Source organism: Stenella coeruleoalba, assembly GCF_951394435.1.
Source record: "Stenella coeruleoalba genome assembly, chromosome: 10".
Classification (NCBI taxonomy): Eukaryota; Metazoa; Chordata; class Mammalia; order Artiodactyla; family Delphinidae; genus Stenella; species Stenella coeruleoalba.
Window position 1 is genome coordinate 51,197,261 of NC_137156.1, and position 23,460 is coordinate 51,220,720.

The 23,460-nt window shown below is 43.9% G+C and overlaps 1 protein-coding gene across 2 annotated transcripts in view; it reads left to right on the forward strand.

Moving 5' to 3' along the window:
• Positions 1 to 23,460, forward strand: part of TGFBR2 (transforming growth factor beta receptor 2) — a 105,784-nt gene that overhangs the window by 6,936 nt on the left and 75,388 nt on the right. Inside the window, exon 1 of one of the 2 annotated variants that reach the window (XM_079933908.1) lies at positions 4,405 to 4,913. The exons of the other annotated variant lie outside the window; for it this stretch is intronic. Coding sequence (XP_079790034.1) covers positions 4,820 to 4,913 — 94 coding nt within the window. The 5' untranslated portion in view covers positions 4,405 to 4,819. Of the gene's footprint in view, positions 1 to 4,404; positions 4,914 to 23,460 lie in introns of those variants that run through there. 2 annotated transcript variants of the gene reach the window in all.

Sequence of the window (23,460 nt, forward strand, 5' to 3'; positions counted from 1 at the left end):
TCCATACCATGGGGATACAATAGCAACATGGCAGTCAAAGGAAGGAGGTGACATGCTAGTATCCAAGGCACTACACAAGGAAGCTTCTGATTGAAATGTGCCCATGAGTTTTGCTGGTTGCAGACAAGATGTGAGCTAAACAAAAGGACTTTCCACTGGACAAGGGGCTGCAGTGACTGATTAATGAGTAAGAGACGAGGAAGCAATAGGAAAGGGTGGCCTGATCATTCCAGAGTCATCTCAAAATACTAGGGTGACCAGGCCCATCAACCACCTGATCAGTTTATCCTAGAGTGGAGATTCCGGAGCTGGACAGGCCTCATTCACACCCAGGCTCTGGTCCTTACTAGCCCTGTGACCTTGGTCACATACTTAATCTCTCTAAACCTCAGTTTCTTAGCTGCCAGGTGAAGAGTAGAGTAGTATTGTGAGGACGTGCTCCAAAATGTTAAGGGATTGTCTTTGGGTGATAGGGTTAAGGATCCTTTTTATTTTCTGCCTTTGGCTTATCTGTATTTCAGACTTTTTCTACCTGAAGTTAACATACATTACTTTTGTAATTTAAAAAAGTTATGTTTTCTCCAGAAGAAACCATTCATGCTTTCTGTAAATGTGTGGCAGAATTGAAGTTTCTAAGAATATCTGCGATGAATTGCAAACAAGGAAATGGATTAGAGAAAGACTCATTTTTCCCTCTAGTGAAGACAAGAAACATACGTTGAGTACTGCAGGGCACAGAATGGCGTTCACAGTTGAGTAAACAATCTGTGCTTTCAAGGACTTTACAGTTAGTGAGGTAGAATTCCCCCAAATAAATGAGTAACGGTAATGCACTCCATGCCAGAACAGGACAAACATTAAAAAATAGGTTAAATAAACTAAATGCTTCTGGGGTTCTCCCTGGGGGAGGAGGGATGCCATTAGACTGGAGGAATCACAATATGTTTCCTGGAAGAGGTAGCATCCCGGATGACCTGAAAGGTGTGTGTGTGTGTGTGGAGGGGGTTCCCTCGCAAATTCACTGTTGTCTCAGTGCTATTGGTCTGCTTCGCAGTGGAAGGAAAATTGGCCCAGAGATAAGGACGCAGAACGACCAGTTCACATGGAGAGGAATCTCCCTGTCCACTGCTTTAGTTGCCAGTAACCTCAACAGCCATATGTCAGAAAGTACAGGGGAGTCAAAAATTCTTGCCTCATCACAGCCGGGAGATGCAGGGCTTACAATAACCACATTTTGATCCAGTCCAGTTGTTTTCTGTGTGTGTGTTCAGAGTTTGTAAAACTGGAAAAACGAAGATATTCAAGCTGTTAAACTTTCATTCCAGTTGGTTTTTATTGTTTTTCAATTTGATGAGAACTTAAAAATTACCTTCCTTGTTTTTCAAACCCTGAGTCACACTTTTATCTTTTTGTTTCCATCTGCAAAAGGCCCAGTTTTTGTGATTGTATCTTAACTGCCTAAGTGAATACACAGAAAATTATATTACGTTAAATATACAATTATATGTGAAGACCATGGCTTAAGGGTATCAGACTGCTCTTTCAGTGAGAATTCCTAAAGGAAGTTCATATTGACAAATTTGTAAGACTGTCAAATTGCAGTATATACGAGTTTACGTGTCTCTGATTGCACTTCAGTGCTTTTTGAAAGGTGAGTTTGCACTTGGCAATGCCAAAGTCAGACTCTCAGTTTCACAGGAGATTGAAGATGAAATTGGAAATATTAAAGGCAAGCAAAATTAAAATCAACATTAGTCATATATGATGACAGAGTCATATATGATGACAGAATCAAATACCTCGAATCTGGCCTCTAACAATGTAAAATATCTGTTCTTTGCAATAAATATAGAAAAGAAGGCCTTCGGGATCAATTGGGCATTTATTTGCCTCAGTGTTTCTGGGAGCAAGGAAGTGTATGTATACTGTCCAGAGGAACTTGGGTGAATTTAGAAAAAAAGAAAAAAAACAAAACCAAACCACAGACTTCTCCATTTTTAAGAAAAGGAAGTAGTATGACATCATCCTCGACTAAAATCTAGCCTGTTTATATCTCAGTTTGTTAGGTAATAGAATGCCTTTTCCCGAGTTATAAAATAATTAGGATGATTAAGTACAATTTTCTTCTGAATCTTGGTTACCTCATTCATTCATTCATCCAACATATGTCTATTAAACACCTATTCTGTGCCAGGTCCTGGGAATACAATAGTGAATGGAGGAAAACATATAATTCCTGTCCTCAAGAAATTTGGACTTGATTTGGGAGAAGGGAAAGGAGGTGTAGTAAGTGCTAAAAAGGAGAGGCATATGGTGCCAAGTGGACCCAGAATAAAATGTCTATTCAGGGACTTCGCTGGTGGCGCAGTGGTTAAGAATCCGCCTGCCAATGCAGGAGACATGGGTTCGAGCCCTGGTCCAGGAAGATCCCACATGCCGCGGAGCAACTAAGCCCATGCACCACAACTACTAAGCCTGTGCTCTAGAGCCCGAGAGCCACAACTACTGAGCCCGTGTGCCTAAAGCCCGTGCTCTGCAACAGGTGAAGCCACTGCAATGAGAAACACGTGCACTGCAACAAAGAGTAGCCCCCACTCGCCGCAACTAGAGAGAGCCCGCGGGCAGCAATGAAGACTCAACACAGCCAAAAATAAATAAATAAGTACATAAATAAATTTATTTTTTTTAAAAAGTCTATTCAGGGAGGTCAGGGAAAGCTTGCCCATCAAGGAAGTCATGATTCACCCAAGGAAGACCAGGAGAGGGCTGGGTAGAAGGAAGGACAGAGGAAGGGAAGTGTGCCCCGGGGAAAGGGGGGAGGCTCTGTGTGGGAGGAACACAGGGGTGCATTCTAGGAATGTGGAGATCCTCTCATTGGGAGAGGAGAAACCCAAGGTTACAAGAGAGGAGGGGCTCAAGGCCCCTTCAAGGATCTCATTTCTATCCTCTGTCTCAAGAGCAGTGGGAAGCCATCAAATGATTTCAATAGAAGGGTTGGTATAATCAGGTTTGCCTTTTGAAAATTTGACTTTCGCTAGGTTTTGAGAAATTGAGTGAAAAGGCCCAGAATGGCCCTGATTGGGGGTGAGTGGCTGGGAGACTCCTGCTCAAGGGGTGGCGGTGGCATGGGCAGGGCCTGTGGAGGAAATGGAGAGAAACAGATTTTGAACTCAACTTTCCTCCTTTGCTCAAGTGGCTTTGGCAAGGAGGTTGGTGGGAAGGAAGATGCCCAACCCTGATGATTTCACCCCACTTCCTGCATCCTAAATTCAAGAGCTAGGAAGTGGTCTTTTCCTAAAAGTCAGCTTCTGTGCTGGGTGGAACAATGGTGACAAGACTTAACTTCCAGGATCAAGCAAAAGAACTCTCAGATTGACAGGGAAGATTTCAGGGGTTGGGTTTCCAGGGAGAGCTAGTTTGCCTTTACTCCCAGTAAGCCTGGCCACCTGCCTCTGCAAACAAGCTTTGTCTCAGATAAAGGAGTCTATTGTGTAACCTGCTGGAAGATCTCCTGACCAGAGAGAGGGCTGTACTGAATCTAACTCTTTGAGGGGGCTGGAAGTAGGATGAGCATATGAGTCAATATCCAGCCAAGACACATGGGAAAGAGACAGGGAGTTCTGTTAATAATTCAACTTTGAAACAGATGTACACTAGGATAGTTTGGGGGCAAACCTGGTCACCTTAGCAAGAAGGGAAAGTTGAAAGTTCGTCCTTTGCTCCCACCGATGTCCCCTTTTGCAGGGGAGGGGCTCAGAGTTCTGTCCCTTCACAGGCAGTGTTGGAAGGCAAACTCTGGCACTTAGCTGACTCCCAGGCCACTTTTACTTTCACACTTTCTGCCATACCTGATACATTCTGAAGATAATATTTCCCATTACCATTATCACTCTGTGATGGCTTATTGTTTATAATTGCTCACTGAGTCACCCCCCAGGAAGAAAGGGGCAGCTCAAAATGGGAGGCATCACCCAAGAGCTTATCAGAAATGCTGCCTCTTAGATGTACTGAAGCAGAATCTGCATTTTAACAATATTTTCAGGGGGTCCATGAGCACATTAAAGTTTGAGAACAGACTTCTGGACTTCCACCTACAGTAAAATAAACATTTTACAATGTGATGGTTTAGGCATACACAACTGAAACAAAGTTTAATGAGGAAATACTTTTACTGTTTTACTTGGAAAAAAAAAAAGTGCTCACAACTCAGATTTCAGCATCCACTCTTGAGTCGCCACTTGGAGTTTGAAAACCAGCTCTGAAGCACTTAGGAACAGCCCGAAGAGGGTTGTGGGGAAGGGGAGGATGCTGGTGGGGGTGCTTTGGAGAGCGCAGACACTCTCTGCGTTTAGTGACTTTCTGGAACGTGTGCACTTAGTGCTCCGTAGTCAGTCTTCGGAGCGGGAACGCGCGAGGCCGCTGAAAGTTTGCCAAAGCCCCGGAGGGGCCGGTCCCGGGGACGTGATTGGCAGCTGCGAGGGAGGGCGAGGACCGGGAGCCGAAACGGGGAGCAGGCTCGGGGCGGCGAGAGGTCCTGCCCAGCTGTTGGCGAGGAGTTTCCTGTTTCCCCCGCGGCGCCCGGGCGAAGTCGTGAGTCACTCGCGCGCCCGGCCCGACGACACTCCGCGCGCGCACCCGCCGGCCGGGCCGGCCTCCCGCGCAGCTCCCCTCGGCCGCCGGGCCCCCCGCGCCTCGCCCACCGCCACCCTCTGCGGCGCCACATCTGGCCGCACCGCTGCTCCGCGCGGGTCCGCAGGGCGCGGCGCGGAGGCGCGGCGTGCGCGCTCGGGCCGGTCTATGCGGAGCGGCGGGGGCTGCCATGGGCCGGGGGCTGCTTGGGGGCCTGTGGCCGCTGCACATCGTCCTGTGGACACGCATCGCCAGCACGATCCCGCCTCACGTTCCCAAGTCGGGTGAGTGGCCCCCGCCCGGGCTTGGCGCCTGGGTCCCCGGGGCCCCGCAGGGCTGCGCTTGACAGTCGGCCCGGGAGGCGGGCGGAAGCCGGGACGTGGCCCCGGTGCCCGCGCCCCAGCACCCTGCGCTGGGACGGGTACGTTTTTCTTTCCAAAGACCAGGAAAGTGGTCTCGGCGGGGGTGCGGGGCGCGCCCGGCCCCCTTTGTGCGGGCAGGAAGGGCGCTGCGTCCCGGGCCGCCCCCACCCCCGGAAAGGGAAGTTTGAGAAGTTGGTGATCGGCGGAGGCAGGACGCGGCCCGGGCGGCCTCCGAGCGAGCGGCGGGCACACCTGGTCCCCGGCCCGGGATCGCCCAGTGCCCCGAAAGGGCAGGGCCCCCATCCTCAGCTCTTGCCCAGGGCCACATGCCCGCGGACCGGCTTTTTGGCCCGGAGTTGCTGTAGCAAAGTTTCAAGGAGAAAGGCGATTGCCAAAGGAAACTTGTCTCGCTCCACTGCGGGCTGGCGTGGATGCGGCAGGGAGTGGGGCTTGTCAGGTGGAAGGCGGAGTATTTACTGAGTGCCTGCTAGGCGCTAGGTGCTGGAGATGTTGCCTGGAGCAGGACAGCCCCGTCTTGCGGACTTGAAGGTTCTGTGCAGTTGTTTGGTGGAAATGAAACGGAAGGGTTAAAATCGTAAATCCCCCTGCCCACCTGATCTTGGTGTCTAGGAGGTTTTGAGGGGAGAAAAATGCAGGAATTGAACTCTTAAGTATTTGTTATGGAAAGTACCGAATCCCTGAGACCTTAAAAGTTAGAAATTTTGTTAGCTCTTTGCTACAGAACTGAGAACCTGCACCTGGGTTCTGGTAATGGAGTCTTTGGAGTTTTGGGACCTTTCTGGGCCTCAGTCTCCTCATCTGTGAAAGGACATGGTTAGATTTGGATCATTTTACATTCCCTTCATCTTTAACATCTTTTGTCTCTCTACTCCTTTTTGGTAACTTGGAGATGCCCTGTGTGGATTTGGGATGAAATGTGGAGGATCTGACAGTCCCCGTCACTCTGAGGCACATATTCTGTTTACCAAGGGCCAGGGGCAGACTTAACCTTTGGTCTTGTCTAAAAGAAATATGGACCAGTTTCTACATGGGACATTTCACAGTTCTTGAAGTGGATTGAAAATTTTTAAAAGTTATATTTTTTTTTACTGAAGGTGGCATGGAGATGGGAGTTTTTAAGATAATGAGGAAAGACTATTGTAAACAAAAAAATCCGACACAGATTTGAGTTCTACAGTTTAATAAAGTTCCACTGTTTCATCCTTGGATGCTTTCTTACTTTGCAGTACCAGAATGTTCGACTCTCTGATTATACACCAAACTCTTAAGAACTGAGTTATATTTTGCTAATATTTTAAACGGCACCCTTAATTTTCAGTGTACCTTAAAAATCGTTAAAACTTTTGTTTCAGATTACGAAAGAAGGAAATTAGTGGGCCCTGATTCTGTTAGTCTTTGCTTAGGAGGATAAGATTTATGATTTGCAAATTCCAGACTCAGTAGTTCATGAGTCAGTCTCAGTTCATCTATATACACACTTTTAAACAATTAGCTTAAAAGCCAACTGGCTTTTTATTTGGGCTTTTAGACAGTATTACAAAACCCACAGATTTCATATTTTTATGAAATTAAAGCCACAAAATGGTTGAACTAAGGAATCATTTTGGATTGGTATTCATGTGAAATTACATTTTGAAGATAGTTGAAGGTCAAAGGTAGCTATAATGGAGGTGGGAAACCTAATTCCACTTGCATTTAATTTTCTATGGAAGTAAATGGTTTCAGGATTTTCCTAACGTAATTGGTAATCTGTCACTACATTTTTCAAAATATCTTAATGCATGGTAAGATAAGAGGAAATGAGATTGTTCACAGCCTTCTCGTTGGTTACTTAAAAAATCCATCTTATATTTAGTATATTGACAAGTGAGCCAAGGACTTCAGTATAAGAGCAAACTTCACTAAGGTACATACTTAAAGGTATTTTAGTTTTTGTTTTTGACTTAGTAGATTCACTCTTCCTAAATGCCTGAAATTAAGTAATTGCTCTTTGGGGGAAAACTTTAAATGTTTGAAAACTCTTCAGATCTGAAAAATATAACTTTTACTTTTCAAATACCTAACAGGAGATCCTTGTTGAGGACTCAATGTTGGTAAAAGTGTTGTAGAGATAAATTTCTTTCCCCAAATCACTGCTGATTTTGTCAGGGTTCTGGAAACTGCTAGGTCCAGAAATTGATCTTTGGTCTATTTGCTTTTGTTCCCAGAAAGCACATGTTTCACCTCTAGGCCATTTATTTTTAACTAGTTATGGTTTCTATAAGATACTCATCACATTTCGGATTCCTTGCCTTTATTTATTTATTTTTGGCCACATTGGGTCTTCGTTGCTGCGCGTGGGCTTTCTCTAGTTGCGGCAAGTGCGGGGGCTACTCTCTGTTGTGGTGTGCAGGCTTCTCATTGCGGTGGCTTCTCTTGTGGAGCACAGGCTCTAGGCGGGCGGGCTTCAGTAGTTGTGGCACGCGGGCTCAGTAGTTGTGGCACACGGGCTTAGTTGCTCCGCGGCACGTGGGATCTTCCTGGACCAGGGCTTGAACCCATGTCCCCTGCATTGGCAGGCGGATTCTTAACCACTGTGCCACCAGGGAAGTCCCTCCTTGCCTTTTTTTCAAGGTAGCACCCCACCTTGAAATGATGAGTCCTCATTGCTGTCTGTGGAGCCAGCATACCTGCTACATGGTCTGCATTTCAGTTTTCAACACAACTTCAAAAAATTTTCTTTTTTTTAACCATATTTTTCCAATTAAGAATGACACTTCATTGGTGCCATTGCAGAAAGTGACCATTACCCATTCTTTCTTCTCAACAGTATCTATAGAATGTCACTTTTTGCCAGGCAGGAGGCTCAGACCTGGAAACAGTATTCTGAGTGAATAAGACAGGTCTGGTCTTTGCCTCCATTGAGTCTAACATATGGGGGTTGTGTTGAGGCCCAGAGAAGGATGTATATTTTAACCCTGCGTACTTGGAAGCATTATTGACTCTAGACCCCTTTGTCAAAAGCCCACTCTGTTGGGTGTTGTGTTTCCTTCCATTCCCTCCACTGTCCCTCTGAACGTGTTTTTCATTGATCTATTGTTTCCTGTGCCTGCCTTATTCCGGGCCCCCAGTTGGGCCACCTCACTTTTGTTCAAGCTGCTGTCTGTCTGGAACTCCTGCTACCCTGGATAATTTAGATTCATCTTTTAAGACTTGACTTAAGTGTCATTCTTAAGCAAACCTGCTTTCAACGCCCTGGGTGGAGCTATAGGTTCCCTCCTCCCGGGGACAGGCCTCTCTTTTCGCTGCTAACAATAGTAAGGCAGAATTAGCTCTTGATGAGACTCCCTTACCCATTCTCTCAAAGGCACTGGCTTTGTCCCACTCATTTCTCTGTCTCCAGGGTCTGTGGCAGTGCCTGGCATATCACTTAGCACCCAGGAAATGCTGAGCTGAACCTCCATTCATCCTCCTAGAGGCACTGCAAGTCAGTCGAGCATTTCCACAACCAGGCAGTCACTATTGGGTGTTTGGTCTGAATGGTAAAATCTTTATTGAGAATAGTTTGGCTTTGATCTCAATCAGCAATTTGGCTGTTTTATACTGTGTTGTTGGATCTTTTATTCTGATGACCTATGGAAAAAGATGACAAACATGTCAGCTTCTGACAGACATGATGGAAAGCTGCTAGAAGTTTTCATCCAACCTCTTTAGTTGTACACTTGAATTCATGTAGGGCATTCAAAGCCATTGCAAAACTTTTTCAGTCTTACCAAAGACATTTGCCAGTGAATACTGAATCTTCTGTCTCTCTCTTTTTTTTTTCTAGAAGGTTGTTGAAATGAGACTTTCATTAAAAATGAAGTGCCGAAATCTAAACTTAGCTTTGAAGTTTCTTTTTTCATCAGGGTCTTCTGTTTTGGTTTATAAGCAGTGAAGTGAGTTGGTCTAAGGGAAGTGCAGCCCTGGGGCAGCTGCTATCTGCAGAAGAGCAGTGTGGCTATTATTTAGGTCTGATGCAAACCACCGAAACAGTTTAAAATAGGGTGTGGAGGAAAAGTCCTTCCTGGCTACAGCATGGCATTATTTAGCCAATTTCCACAGAAAAGCATCACTCTGTCACCTTGTTGGCTTCTGCCCTCGGGGGCCTTCTGTACAGCTTCAGCAGATTAACTCATGATTTTCAGTAGAAATGATTTAGCAGATAGGTATTAGCAGCAAGAATGCTCACCATTTGTTTTGCACTCCTTCTTTCCCTTGTAATATGTTGCTTCCTACCTACTTGTGGTTTCTGACCAAGGTGGGATAACGATGATTCTCCTTCTTGCCTGGCATGTCATGAGGGTTGGGAAGCCAAGCAGGGTAAGTTGGCTCCTCTCAAGGACAAGTGGGGAGAAGGGAGAAGTAACATTTGAGAACCTGTTCTGAGCCAGCCGCCTGACATTATTATCTAATTTAATCCTCAGGAGAAACCGACAAGATAATTTTCATTACCTTTATTTTATAAATGGAGAAGATAGAGTCTGCACAAAGCAACTTGATGTTTGCCTGTGTGTGTGTGTGTGTGTGTGTGTGTGTGTGTGTGTGTGTTTTCTAACCTTGTCTTCCTTGTGTTCTGCTCGGCCCTTTTCCCTGGTATATCTGTGTGTATGTGTGTTGGGATGGAAGTTAGGGAGTGAGTAAAGGGATATCGTATTCAAGAAAGGGGAACTTACCATCTAATATCCATTCAATGCCCCTGAGGTCACGATTTGCTTTGCTTGCATGATCTACCTCCTTCCTGATTGTCATTGTCCTACCGAAAATCAGGATAGGGTAGAGTCTCTTTGACCAAGAAAACTCTGCTGTTCCTAGTCTGATAATTGCGTCTTGGTGGTGGGACCCACTGCCGGTGACCTGTGCCTTGACCATTGACAGCAGCTGGACACGCGCTGTTTTCAGAGATATATACTGGCAACCCCAGATTCCAGGCATGTAGGACCAGCGTCTGTGTACAGACCTCGAACAGCTGCTGGGGAGGGTGGGAAGAGTAGAATTTATCTAGTATCACAAGGGGGATGATGTTGAAGAGTAGAATTTATCCAGTATCACAAAGGGGGATGATTTGACTTTTAGAAAACTTGTAGGTGGTTAATATTCTTCTCCTCCCAAAAGGATCTGTCTTTTATTTGCCATAATCAGCTTTTTAGGTCTTGGCACTCAACATGGAGCAACTGCCTCCTTGCCTGTGGTCCATTTAGGATCTCCTGCTTGGCCTCTTTAGGGTTTCCTAGCGTCTGTGTTTTGTTCGCAGGGCTGAAGCTGTAGATCATTAGAATGGACTTAGCTCAGGGCAACTGCATGTGATGGGTGAGATTGCATCTGGGGAAGGCTGCCTGCTCTCAAGATAAGCGGCTGTTTTTTATTTTTGCTCTTTTCTGATGAGATATTCCCCCCCCCCATTTTTCTGCTCAGTTAAAATATAGGCCTAGTGTACGAGCAAACAGAGCCTCTGCCCTGGGATTTAGAGGGCACTGCTTTTATTGTTCTCTGTTCAGCCCCTGTTATGGGGTGAGGAGACTCCTGGGCCTCTGAGTCCAGAGTCTCCCTTTATAGATCAGTTTCAGGTACCTGGAAACCCAAAATATGCTGTTCGGATGGCTGTGGACCCACTTTTACAGCCTACATGGACCTTTGGACCCATCTTCCTGAGGGCCTTTGTAGCCACTGGTCTATGGGCCTGAGGGGTGGCGAAGGGACAGCCGTGTATGTGTGGGGTGTGGGGGGGTGTGAGTGTTAAAACTTGGGTGTTTTACATGTCACAAGGTCCCTCTTGGTGCCAGATGAAGCAGCCAGTGGAAAGAGGAAGGTAGATTGTTGGCCGGGTTTGGGACAGTGTTTCCCCAGTTCCAGGGCTGGTCTCTGAGCAGGTCAAGAGTTTGAAGTTGAACTTGGTCTTTTCTAAGACGTTATGGAAGTGCATTTGTCAATCAAGGTAGAAGGATAAAACCTACTTGATCGAACGGTTTGTCAGTGTGATTTATAACTTTCAATATTCTGACGTGTGGTCTGTGGGCCACCATTTGTCCCCCCGCCCTGGGTCTTCCAACACTGGGGATTGATCTGCACCAACAACACACCTTTGCAGAGGTGTTAGGTACAAAATTAGTTATTGTTGATTATATCATATTTTCCCTGGAGTAGAGAATTTGCTCATTAATGAAAAAGCTAAGAGTTTGGCTGTAATCATAGTGGTGTATTTCCTTGGGGAAATTCAGTTTTTCATGGCTTGTCTTTTCCTGCAGGAAACTTCAGCTATATTCATTTGACTTGTTCTATCCAGGATTTCACTTACACAGTTTCTTTAAGATTTCCCAGTGCCTTGGTTGCATTTCCTCTGGGTATTGGGAACATGAGGCCTCCTCAAGCCTTCTTAAGGCCTTCTCAAGCCTTTTTAAGGAAACAAGAATATCAGAACAGATAAAGAAGTAAAAAGCTGTTAAGATACTGTACAAGGTATAGGATTGTGAAAACTGCATTGCAGGGAGCTGGGGGCTTGGCAGAACAGCCATGAGTGTCTTTGAAGGAAAATACAGAGTCAGGTTCGTATTTTCAATATTTGCCACTTTATCTGTTAAAGTTGTAAATCGTCATGGAGGATTTATTGGCTGTGGCAGGAAATTCACTCTGCTGCTTTGTGGATGACTGCTGGTGATCCTAAAACTCTGCAGAACTTGCCTATGGAAGGAGACGACAGTGGCTTATGCCGCTCTGAATGGTGTTAATATCTCGAGGAAGCTTCACTCCAGAGATTTTGTGGGCAGATTTCCTGATAATGCATAGTAATGATTGTAGCTGCACTAACTGCTGCTGCCTGGACCATGCTGAGCGCTTCACGTGTATTATTTAACCTCCAAACAACTCTACAAGGTCGGCTTTATGATGCTTATTGTAAGTCCTCTAGAGATCAGGGAAATTAAGGCCACTCAATTAGCAAATGATTAGGCAGGGGTTGAACCCGAGATGGTCTGGTTTGGGGACCTAGACCCTAAGTGCTAGGCTCTACTGGACCAGGCCGCCTCGATTGATACAAACCACTTCTCCATTATAGCGTGGGTGCTGGGAGACTCTAGGGGTTAAGAGAAATAATGGTGAGATCCAACATTTTTCTAAGGCTTTGGTGTTTTTCATATGTTATCCCATGTAATTTCTTTAGGTAAATAAAATAACGTTTGATCCATACACCAGGTGGTCAAATGTTAGGCCTGTCTTGTGACCTTGATGGGAAAATGAAATATACATATCAGGTGATACAGTCCTGGCTGAATCATGCCATAGTTATGCCATCAAGGAATTTAGTAGGTATTCTGAATAGAACAGGCACTTTATTCGGAAGAATTGGGGGAATTCAAGGATGCATAAGTAGGTGGGGGTTATATATGGTGTGCCAATGTGGATTTACCATGATGTGGATGGAACCTCAAGGCTTCTCCCTGCTGCAGGCCCCCCTTCTGGCTCTGGGAGGGGCCCTGGCAATGTGGTTAACGAGTGTTATCAAGGTAGAGAATATTTAAGATATCTTGCGATGCCCTGAATATTACAGCTCACCTGTAAAAGCAACTTCGTAGGGGTTTTCCCAAATTTAGAGGCAACCCAAAACATTTATATGACATTACTTATAATGAGTTATGAAGCTGGAAAAAACTTCCAAGTTATCTCAAGAATAAATTTACAAATTCTGATCAACAGTTCTAGAGGAAAGATTGAATTATTTTAAATTTTCTCTAAAGAGAATATCGTGGAATATCATTGGTAGAGGTGATCAAAGAGAATGTAACCAAAAAATGTAGCAATAATATTTCAGAGGTGTATCAGGCAGTTAATTAATAAAAATATTTGTTTTCTTTTAACTTTTATATTTGTGGTATCTGCAGCTTCTTAAAATTTGTAATGTGTAAGATGCCACTCTAAATATTCTCTTTCATACCTACATTTCTATTCTTAATTTTTATATTCTTTTTCTTAACGAGTACCCCTGAAATTTATAAGCTTCGACTTCCGCAAGACCTGACTACATGCCTGATGGCAGGATTTGCTGGTTGGCTTAGAAAATAAATTCAAAGTCCTCCTCACTCCCAACCCCATCCAAATACTCTGGAGTCTGCATTGTTACATCACCAAACCAAAGCGTTTTTTTTTCCTAGTCTCTTCATCACTTTCCTAGTTTAGAGGCCCCATACCAAACAGAAAAGAAGTTGCCGATATGTAATTATCACAAAACCTTGATCTTGAATGATCTAATCCAGCTCTGACCCTTAGTTTGAGATTAAGAATCTGCCTCGGAGACAGCTGGTGAAGATTAAACCCTGTCATACTGGCAGTCAAGGTGTCTGGGGGACCTGGTTACCTCCTTTGGTCTCCCTGGGTCTCATTTTTCTTCTGTGTATAGTGACAAGCACTGACCTAGATGAGATTTTTAGCTTTTTATGTTCCAAAATGTTTCATTCTGGATGTTAGTAAAGGAAATCATTGTTGTTGGCTTAGAAAGCATAATCCTTAGCTAATCAAAATAGAAAACTATCGAACGTCATCACAGGTTGGAACTAACAAATACCACAAATATCCAATTGGAGTTTGTTGGAGACAACTGCTGTTTAAAAAAGAAACAGAAGCCACGTTTATTTTGAAATGTCCCTAGTGCAGGTGCCTGAGCAGACATCCTCACTAAAGAGCATGTTTACTGCAGCTCCCACTTTCTCCTTGCTGAAGAAAGGCTGTCTTGGTTTGGGTGGGAATACCATTTCTCTCTGGTTAATTGCAGTGTTTGCATCCTCTCCTTTCTTTGAGCTGGTGAGAATGTCTGTGAAGCATTTTCCTAAGTTAGAGAATTATGAAATGCTTTGCTATGTCTAGGAAAAGAGAGAAAGCCCTAAAGGAGCTTCTATGTTTTTTTGGGAAAAGAAAGGAAACTTGTCTGAGTATAGTCTTGTCTTGCCTTTCAAATATTTCTCCACCTCTTTTCTTAAAATATTCTCAGAAAAGACAGAATTTGCTCCAGATTGGCAGTTTTCAGACTGCTGTTTTAGGCAGGGGAGTAGCTGTGAGTCCTATAGTCGCATTTCTGTATAGTCAGCAGTGGAGGAATCTTCTAACTATTGCTTTGAATGACGGTCTTGTTGTTACAGCTCACTTTTATGTTTTATTCTCTAAAACCCATAGTATTAGGCAAAAAGAAAAAAAAAAAAAAGAGAAAGACCATATGTGAAAAGGGACAAAAACACCCAAAAGTAACATTTTGTATTCACTATTCTGGAATCCCTTGAAGTTCATTGTTCGTAAAATACTTTCTAACACTCTCAACACACCCTGGGCACTCTTACTTTCATTCTTATAATTTCTTTCTTGTCACCTCTTATTTATTCTAACCAGCAGCGGGCCAACCAGCCTTTTCCTCTGTTGCCCTCTTCTGTTTTCCATCGCCTCCCCTTGCAGCCCTGCTGGCTCTACTTTCTCACTCTCCAGGAGCCTCACTCTCCTTTTCACATCTACTTTTTATGACTTATAGTATGCCTTGAGGCCCGAATCTTGAGCTCAAAAATGATGCCTTTCTACCATGCCCTGATAACAGCAACTAAAGATGCTCCAGTACTTTACTACTCAAAGGGTGGTCCAGCCGCCAGCAGGATCAGCATCACTGAGGGTTATGGGAAATGCAGAATGTTGGGCCCCTCCCCAGACCTACTGCACTGAATCTGCATTTTAACAAGACCCCCAAGTGATTCGTGTGTGCATCGAAGTTTGAGAAGCACTGTTGTAACAGCATGAAAACCTTTCCACAGGGGTGTCAAGTGCAGAGATTTCAGTGTGTCAGATCAGACTTGTTTCTGTCACTGAGGAAGAGGATAGCTGCCCATTTTATGAAGGTGCTTCGATTCCTCCTCAGCTACAGGGCCCATTTTAACTGGGGGTAAGTAATGCTTTAAGGCTAGCAGGAGAGAGATTTGCTGAGGGCAAGTCAGTTAATGAGTGGGTTTTAACCCGTCTCTCTTCCCAAAGCATCCTTCTTGGCTGCTTCCTCCACTGACTGTGCCTTGACCACCAAGTGTAGCTCCCAGGAATCCTTTTCTCTGCTGAACTCACACCATTCATCATGTTTACTCCTTAGGTGTTTAATCACAGACCACCTTGACACCTGTTTGGAGCTATTACACCTCGGCATTGCTTAAAATATGTCGCACTCCCTTGTATACAAATGATGTCTCCAATAAATTACTGAATTAATGTCACGTTTTTCAGGAAGTGGTTCTACTTTTCAACATTAAAAAAAAAATCTTCTTTTGTCTTGAGAAAGTTATTTGGTCAGTGCTCAGTGAGGACTCAATTTTTCTTGAATCTTTCAACATTAATTTTAGACTGTTCTGAGAGCCCCACAGCTGGCTTTCTCACTGATGAGCTTCTGTATTTTACTCAACATAAGGCCATGTTTGCCCCTCAGTTACTTTTGTCTTCAAGAATTATGGGTCCCTGTCAGTTGCAACAACCGGTTCTCACAACTACTTTCTGATTTTTCCAAATAATTTTATTTTCTGACTTTTTTTTTTCTTTTGACATCTTACTTGGCAAAAAACAAAGACAGAAAACACTTCCCATTGCAACCTGGTCTCATGTTGCTTCCTGTTCCATCAGATCTCAACTTATTTATCAGAATAACTTTCAAATTTTAATACCTAGAGTCTCTTAATCAGACATTATTTACAACAGGAACACAGTTACAGGAAATGCATTTTTGCTCTTAAATTATGCTACCACAGTGCAAGTCTGAACTCCTGTTTTCTGTCATCTGTAAGGATCTCCTCGTTGGTTTCTGCCCACGGACACCCTTCATCTCTTCAATACACAATACGTCGCCATCAGTTAACTCTGCCCCTCAGGTGTCATGTTGAATAGGTGACCTGCGGGAAGCCTTCTGTGGATCCTCTCCATGGATCCTAGGTGATTGCGTGGCCCTTGTTTCCTTTTTGAGGTCAGGGCTGCACCCCTGGCTCCTAGGACACAGAGAAGGACCCCAGCATAAGTTAGATCACGGGAGGCCTGGATGGTGCCAGCCTCTCCCCCAGCCCCCTTTCTGACCTCGTGCATCCTCAGGCCCTGGTTTTACTCAGCTTTTCTAACCTGTGACCCTTCTGCTCCCCACGATTTTCCCATTCTCTCTTCATGCCCTACAGCACCTTTGTTCCTTTGAACCAACGCTTGGCCGAACCCCACTTCTTCTGTCAGGTCTGCAGTTGGATTTGTCCTATTTCTCCCCTTCACAGCCTCTCCATCAGGCCTGGCTTCCTCTCGGGCGGCCCTGGTGGGAAGCTCCCTGTGGCTGGACGTGTGTGTGTTTTAACTCCCTTCCTAGAAGGAAAGCTCTTTGAGGGAGAACAGTCTGTCTGATTCTTCCCTGGCGCTCAGCATGCATTGTCACTAAAAGATTGTTGCTGTTTGGAATTCGTTGCTTTTAAAGGCCAGGGACAGTGCTTATAAATCCAACATGGCGGTGACAAGTTTTTTTTTTTTTTTTTTTTTTTTTTGGGCTTGTGGGCTTGTGGGAAATCTCGAACGTTCTGATTTGTGTAAGTTGTTCTTTACAGTGGAGGTTTTCTGTGTGTTCAGCCTTTACTTTCTGTGAATTCAGGGGAGCTGCAGTCTGGGGGTGTGGAGGGCTGCTGTTTTTCCATCCATCACAGCCTGCCTTTGATTCATTTATGTTCTTGTGTGCATCTTTTAGAGGGCTCAACGTGTTGTGACCACAGAGGCCAGGAAAAGTCAGAAAGCAAATCATACCACCTGACTTGGGACGGGTTTTTTTGTTTTGTTTTGTTTTTTGGGTTTTTATTGCCAGTCCTGCCTTTCATTTTCTGACTCGTAGGTTATCTCCTGTGTTGGGATGGCTGGAGAAGGGGCCGTTGAATAGAGGGGTATTGGGGCAGTGGAGAGCGGCTGAAGACATCTTTCCACCTGCCTGATGCAAAACATCCCATATACAGGGGGACTCCTGGTTGCACTTTTGGGAAAGCCCTGGTAAAACAGCGCGTGCTCAGGAGACTTAGGTAGGAAGGCTGCCTTAGATGGGCGCTTAATACGGATGGGTCTCCAGAGAAGGCCTGGAAGGTCTCAGCACCTCCATCACTGTGGTCTCCACAGCCCCCTGCTGTCTAGACTCCATCGCTAGTGTGCTTCCTGGGTCAGCACGGCTTCCAGACACGTCTCCCCTCCTTTCCAGCTGAGTCATCACCCCTGAACCCTCCTCTGTGGAAATTCTGGGGCAGACTTCATAAAATTATGTAGACATGCATTAGCAATGCCCTCTCTGCTTTATCCATGGGGGAAAAGGAGGCGAAATAAGAAATTTGTGTCTTAATATTTCTGTGGCACTGACTAGGCAGAGAATACGTTGTTTCTGAATTTTATTTTATTAATTTTTTTATACAGCAGGTTCTTTTTAGTTATCTATTTTACACACATCGGTGTATACATGTCAGTCCCAATCTCCCAATTCATCCCACCACCACCCCTACCCTACCACTTTGCCCCCTTCGTGTCTATACGTTTGTTCTCTACATCTGTGTCGGCAGACAATACTTTTAATTTGATGTACTGTTGGTGAGCTCTCAAAACTGTTGAAAACATGAATCTTCCAAGATTTTGATGGTGGTGTTGGTGGGGATGTTTGTGGCAATTATAGAATCACTTACATTTATTCAGCACTTTGCAAAGCAGTTTGTCAAACTCAGAGTGTTTCCTGTTACCAGTTTGTGAATGAAATGTGTCTTGTGTCTTCAGGGCCCAGGAGGGAATCTGGTTTCTTAACAGTTCAGTGGTTACTTCTTGAATAACTGTTGGAGCTCCAACGAACTTGAACCCCCTCTGCTCTAAGCCTGTTGGCTTTGCTTTTCTTTTGTGTAAAAGCAATGGACTGAATGTTAGGTGTCTATGTTACTTGTGTTCTGCCAGTCAAAGCAGTTTTGTTCTTCTCTGTATGTCTTTATTTATACATTTAGCTTTAGGTTCTGGAAAATGAAGCCCCAGACAACACCTGACCTCTGATACAATGGTCTGTTTTGATGATGACCCATACTCTAAAATAATTTATGTTCAGGAGAGTTTTTGGAGCAAGCCCCTGAAAAGTCTTGGCACTTTTCTTAAATCATCTTCCCAGGTTACACAAGAAGCCCATGGAAGCAGACATGGCCATCATGCTTTCTCAGTTGAAGAGTCTTGAAGTTATAAGAAAACCAAGAGATGAGTGAGGGTGGATAGTTGAGGACTGTGCTGGTTGAAAGCAGCCGCATAAACCTCAGGACACTATGGGCTTGCGTGCCTTTTATCAGCAGTGACCAGGGCTGCAGTGGAAGGACCCTATTTCAGCGAACATTTCTGCCAACCACCCTCTGGTGCTTATCTCTTGGGAATGTATACTGTGTCTTTCATTGTTAAAATAGCCGTTAAATGAAAATTAAAAGCACAACAAATGTTGTAAAACTAGTCATTTACTTACTTGTCCAGGCAGATGGAAAACTAGTGCCAGGGAACCAGAAAAGAGAAGTGATTTGAATAACTTTACTATAATTGAGACTGATGGGGGAAAGAACACCAGTGGAAAAAATCTAGTCAGATAACTTTGAAGAAAACATATTGACCATGTCTGATGATAATAGTTTTTTAATAATCCCATACGTTCATAGAGTGCTTTGTTACCTGTAAAACACTTTCCCTTGCCTGTCACCTGTAACCTTGGAAACAACCCTCTGAGATGAGTCTAGTAATCCCATTTGACATACATGGAAACGGAGGCCCAGAAAGGTGAAACCACCCGAGGCATCATAAAGTATCATTTGTCTTTTCATCATTTTACTGTTTTTAGTCATTGTATTCCCTCGCCGCTTAATATCTAAGTAAATATAAGATCAAAACTCTGGTCCCATTGTGTTTTTATGTTTCCGTAACTGAATTGCAAAAGAGGGGATGGAAGGGTTGGCATCAGAAGCCTCGTTGTTTTGCCTTGAACCTGAGAAGCCGCATTTAGGACTGGAGCATTACCTTCTGCCAGACATTTCTTTGAGGGTTTTGTCCACCAGTCTTACTGGAGTTCAGACTGTGTCGTGAGTCATTTTCTTTTTCCCCTTTTCTTGTGGGGACAGTTTCTCTTTTAAACACCATGCGGTCTGCTTTCTGAGGGTCATGTCACCATTGTCAGGAGGCAGATGTTGCCATTTATAAAAACCTGTGGCCATTGCCCCAGTCCTGTAGGTTTGCTCTTCCCCAGAGCTTCGAGGTGCATGACATGGTCAGGGATATGGGGGTCTTTACGTAGGAAGGCCCAGAGGTCAAGGACTGTCTGGGGTTCCTTCACAGATCTTCTTAAAGATGGATGTCTGAAAAAGATGGAAGGGACAACAGGATTGTGTAGACTGGCAGAACACGAGTGACATTAGACATGTAATGTTTAGTCAAATTGCTTTGATATTAAAGAAGTTATACCTTGAGGAGTAGCGAAGACTGTGCCTGTGACTGTGACATTTTGAAAGTATTTGGTAAAAAAATGACCTCTTGGCAGAAGCATTATTCAGGCTGCCAGCGCGCAAAGCTAATTTAGATTCCTGCTTCCTGCACCGTGCTCTATATAAACGTTATTTTCCCCACAACATAGAAAAAGAAGTTGGGTTGTGTTGTTGTTTTAATTAATTTCGGTTAAGGAAACGCATTAAAGCAGCCCCGTCTGTCACATGAACCTCTTTTTCTCCCCCACCAGATCCATCAGGATGACTTCCTGGACTCAGGACCACAGATCATTCTGATCCTTCCTCCTCAGTGAATGTTTCCTAGAACAGATGAGCTTCTTTACATAATGACTGGGTTCATGAATTTATATTAAAATTGGAGAGATTGTCTTCAAACTATAATACATTTCAGTGTTGCCTTTTATGCACTTTCTTTTTTAAAGGGATTTTGTAGTAAATCCTCTGGAATAATACCTTTTATATAATCCTTTTTAAAAATTATTGTTTTTACATACTGATTCCTGTGAATGCAAATGTAATTGTACTAAGGAAAATACTCACATTTTGAACATTTCAGAAATGATCCTTCTTTAGACCTATCATATAGATGCTGCTCAATATATGTTTGTTTAAATAGAACGAAAAAGAAAAACATCACAGACCAGGAAGAGAAATTACATTGCAGGAACATGTTGACTTAAAACTTATCTTTTTTGTGTGTTTTATCTACTTAGCTTTGTGATTTTCTGAAGGAAAAGCTTATCTACAACTGTTAACTCTGATCTAAGGAACTGTGTATCTTATTAACTTCTTTGCTAGTTTCTCTAAAGGGAGATAAACTTTCTCACGTTCGTCTCCTTGAACTCGCTATTCATTTTGCCTCCTGGGGTCAGAACACTTGAGAAATTCAGCTTTCTCAGGAAGCCTGCTCCTCAGATCTTTCAAACAGACCTTCCTTTAAGCTTATTGTCCCCTTGGTGATTGGCAGAGGATTTCCACCCTTTAAATGATAGTAAATTGTAAAATCTGTGCTTAAAAATTAATCTAAAAATGATCTTCCTGGAAGGAATTTGTACAATAGCAAACGAATGCCTTGGGGCCATTGTGTTTATGATTCGTGCCTCATCCCAAAAAGATTTTTTATGAGTCACTAAGATTGCTTGGGTTGGACTTGACCCTACCTGTATACATTTATAATAAGGTACAGTATTAATGCAGTCTGTGATTTTCCTAACAGCAGGCCAAGTGGGGAAACATGGCTGGTAGGCCTGGCACCTCTATCCGGTACTGCCATGCCTCCGTCTCTACGCCCTAAGTTTGTCCCCAGTGAGTTCTTCACTCCATATAGAATAAATCCTCCCTGAACGGTATTTATTTTTTTAATTCTGGCTGCACATTAGAATCATCTAAGGAGCTTTTAGATGCCTGAGCCAAACCCCTAAAAGTTCCAATTCATTTGCCCTGGGGTCGGGCCCTGGCATCAGTATTGTTTCAAAAGATGCCCAGATGATTCTCATGTGGAACCCACTCAGCTAGGTTACAAATGGAGAATTTGATCAAGAGACTTACTTGATGTCTCCTAGCAAAGAAGTACCATTTTTTAGATTCAAAAGCTCACGTCTTCTGCCTTTAAATCCTGTATAACAAGAGCAAGGTTTTGTTATAGAGCTGTAGGAGAATCAAAATCCCTTTACTTCTGGAAACTCACCTGCAGAGTGTGGTAAATACAGGCCTACCTCACCATAAAGGTGGTTAAAAGTCAAGGCCAAAGGAGGCAGAACTCTCTGGGTTGGGTTGGAGATTGATGACCTTCCAAAGGGGGAAATGGTTGAGCTGCATCTGAAGGGCTGAGTACCACTCAGTGGCACCACTGTCCATTTGTTAGCCAGGGTCACGCTTCTGCGTTTGCTGCAAGGAAACGGGAAGCTGGGAAGACGCCTGCCTGTGATGTGTGCCCACCGAACACACAGAGGCCGTCCTCCAGCTCCCCGACGGCAGCCAAAGTGGGCATCAGCCTGTTGTGGACACCAGGCCTCCTTGGAGAAGCCATTCTCCTGGTCACAGTCAAGCTCACAGCTGCTGGCAGAGGCACTGAACTCTTTCCGGGGCCTGGGCAGGCACCTTGGGGGTGATCCCTTGGCCTTGCACAAGTAGATCTTGGCAGAAGGTAGAAATGCCAGGGGTGAGGAAGGCAGAAGGCGTTAACATATCAAAGGGTTTCTGATAATGGGTTTTTTAGCAGAAAGATAATCAGATTATGGGGGCCTTCAATGCTAGGCCATGTTGTTTAGGCTTAATTCTCCAGTCACTAGCAAATCATAAGTAGGGGCATGTCATCCTAAAACCATTGCAAGGCCAGGAGTGTGTGATGTTCAGGCAGTGGACCCCTTTCTTCTTTTCCCATCAGGCTTCTGCAATAAGCAGAAGGCAGGGGAGCCCGTCACAACCTCCCTACGCATCAAGTCAGCTCCTGGACCCTTATTTCTGACCCCATGGTGGGGATAGGGTTCCACCAGCAGTAGCATTTCATGATTTTTAAAAAAAATATATTTTAAAAAAATTTATTGAAGTATAGTTGATATACAGTGTTGTGTAATTTCTGCTACACAGCAGAGCGATTCAGTTATCATGTACATATTATTTTTTATATTCTTTTTCATTATGGTTTATCACAGGGTATTGAATATAGTTCCCTGTGCTATACAGTAGGACGTTGTTGTCTATCCATTCTATATGTAATTGTTTGCCTCTACTAACTCCAAACTCCCAATCCTTCCCTTCCCCAAACACTTCATGATTTTTTAAAACAATAGTTCCTTCATTGCACCTCAAAAGATATATAGGGAAGCTCTTAAAAGTCCCAGAACCTTCGGTATCCCCACATATCCTTAGGTTCCATCTAGCCCTTACTCCACGCACAGCCTGCTGACTCCTCTGAAATATGGTGTGAAAAAACAAACAAGGGCACAGATTCATTAATTCCAAGGGAGCACTTTCTTTTACCGAGTCTCACTCATGGATATTTTCCTGGCATGTCCGCACCACGGGTAACTCAAACATACACTCCATACTTTTAGAAATCTAAAGAATTTAGAGTTTCAATTGAGGAGAGCCTCAACGGAATCCTTTTATCATATCTGATGCCATTTGAATGGGCCTGAGCCCGGGGAGGTTGGTTTGTTTGATTGTACAATATACATAAACCTCTGCAAGGAATTCACTAGAGAAGGATGCCAATAGCCCAGAAACGTATTCGGGGAGCTTTTTACTTCATAATCTCCATGATGTTACTGGGACGAATTATTTAGCTGTCTTGGTGAGCAGCACTGTTTGGTAGAACCTTCTGCAGTGGTGACCGTATCTTATATCTGCACTGCCCACCGTGGGTACCATTAGCCACATATGGCTTGAAATGTGGTAGGTGCAACTAAGGAACTGAATTATGTTATTTTATTTCAATTAACTTAAATGTAAATAGCCACATGGGGCTGTTGGCTACCATAATGGACAGGACAGTCATATCCTTGAAATTCCCATTCTCCTCAAGTCTTCCAGTGAGGATAATCAGGTCATTTCTTAGGGGAACAGATTGAATTATTTGTACCTTTCCATTCCTGTCCTTTGGAATTAGAGACTGTCTCTGTCCTGGATCCATGATATCCTAATGTTTATGGAAATACTCAATAGCAATACACTCTAATTATAATACCCTCTTTTCAATACACTCTAATTATAATACCCTCTTTTATTATCTGTGTTTTTAGTTTTAATCTTTAAAGGGCTGGACAAATAGTGTCGTCTTGCAGGAGGAAAATACGCTTAAGGTCTCTGCCCATGGAGAGGTAGGGATTATAAACCATTCCTGCTGGAAAACGAGGTAGAGAAGTTAAAGAGGCAGGTAGAAATCTCAGGGAGAAAACTTGCTCTGAAGGAATGCTTTTCAT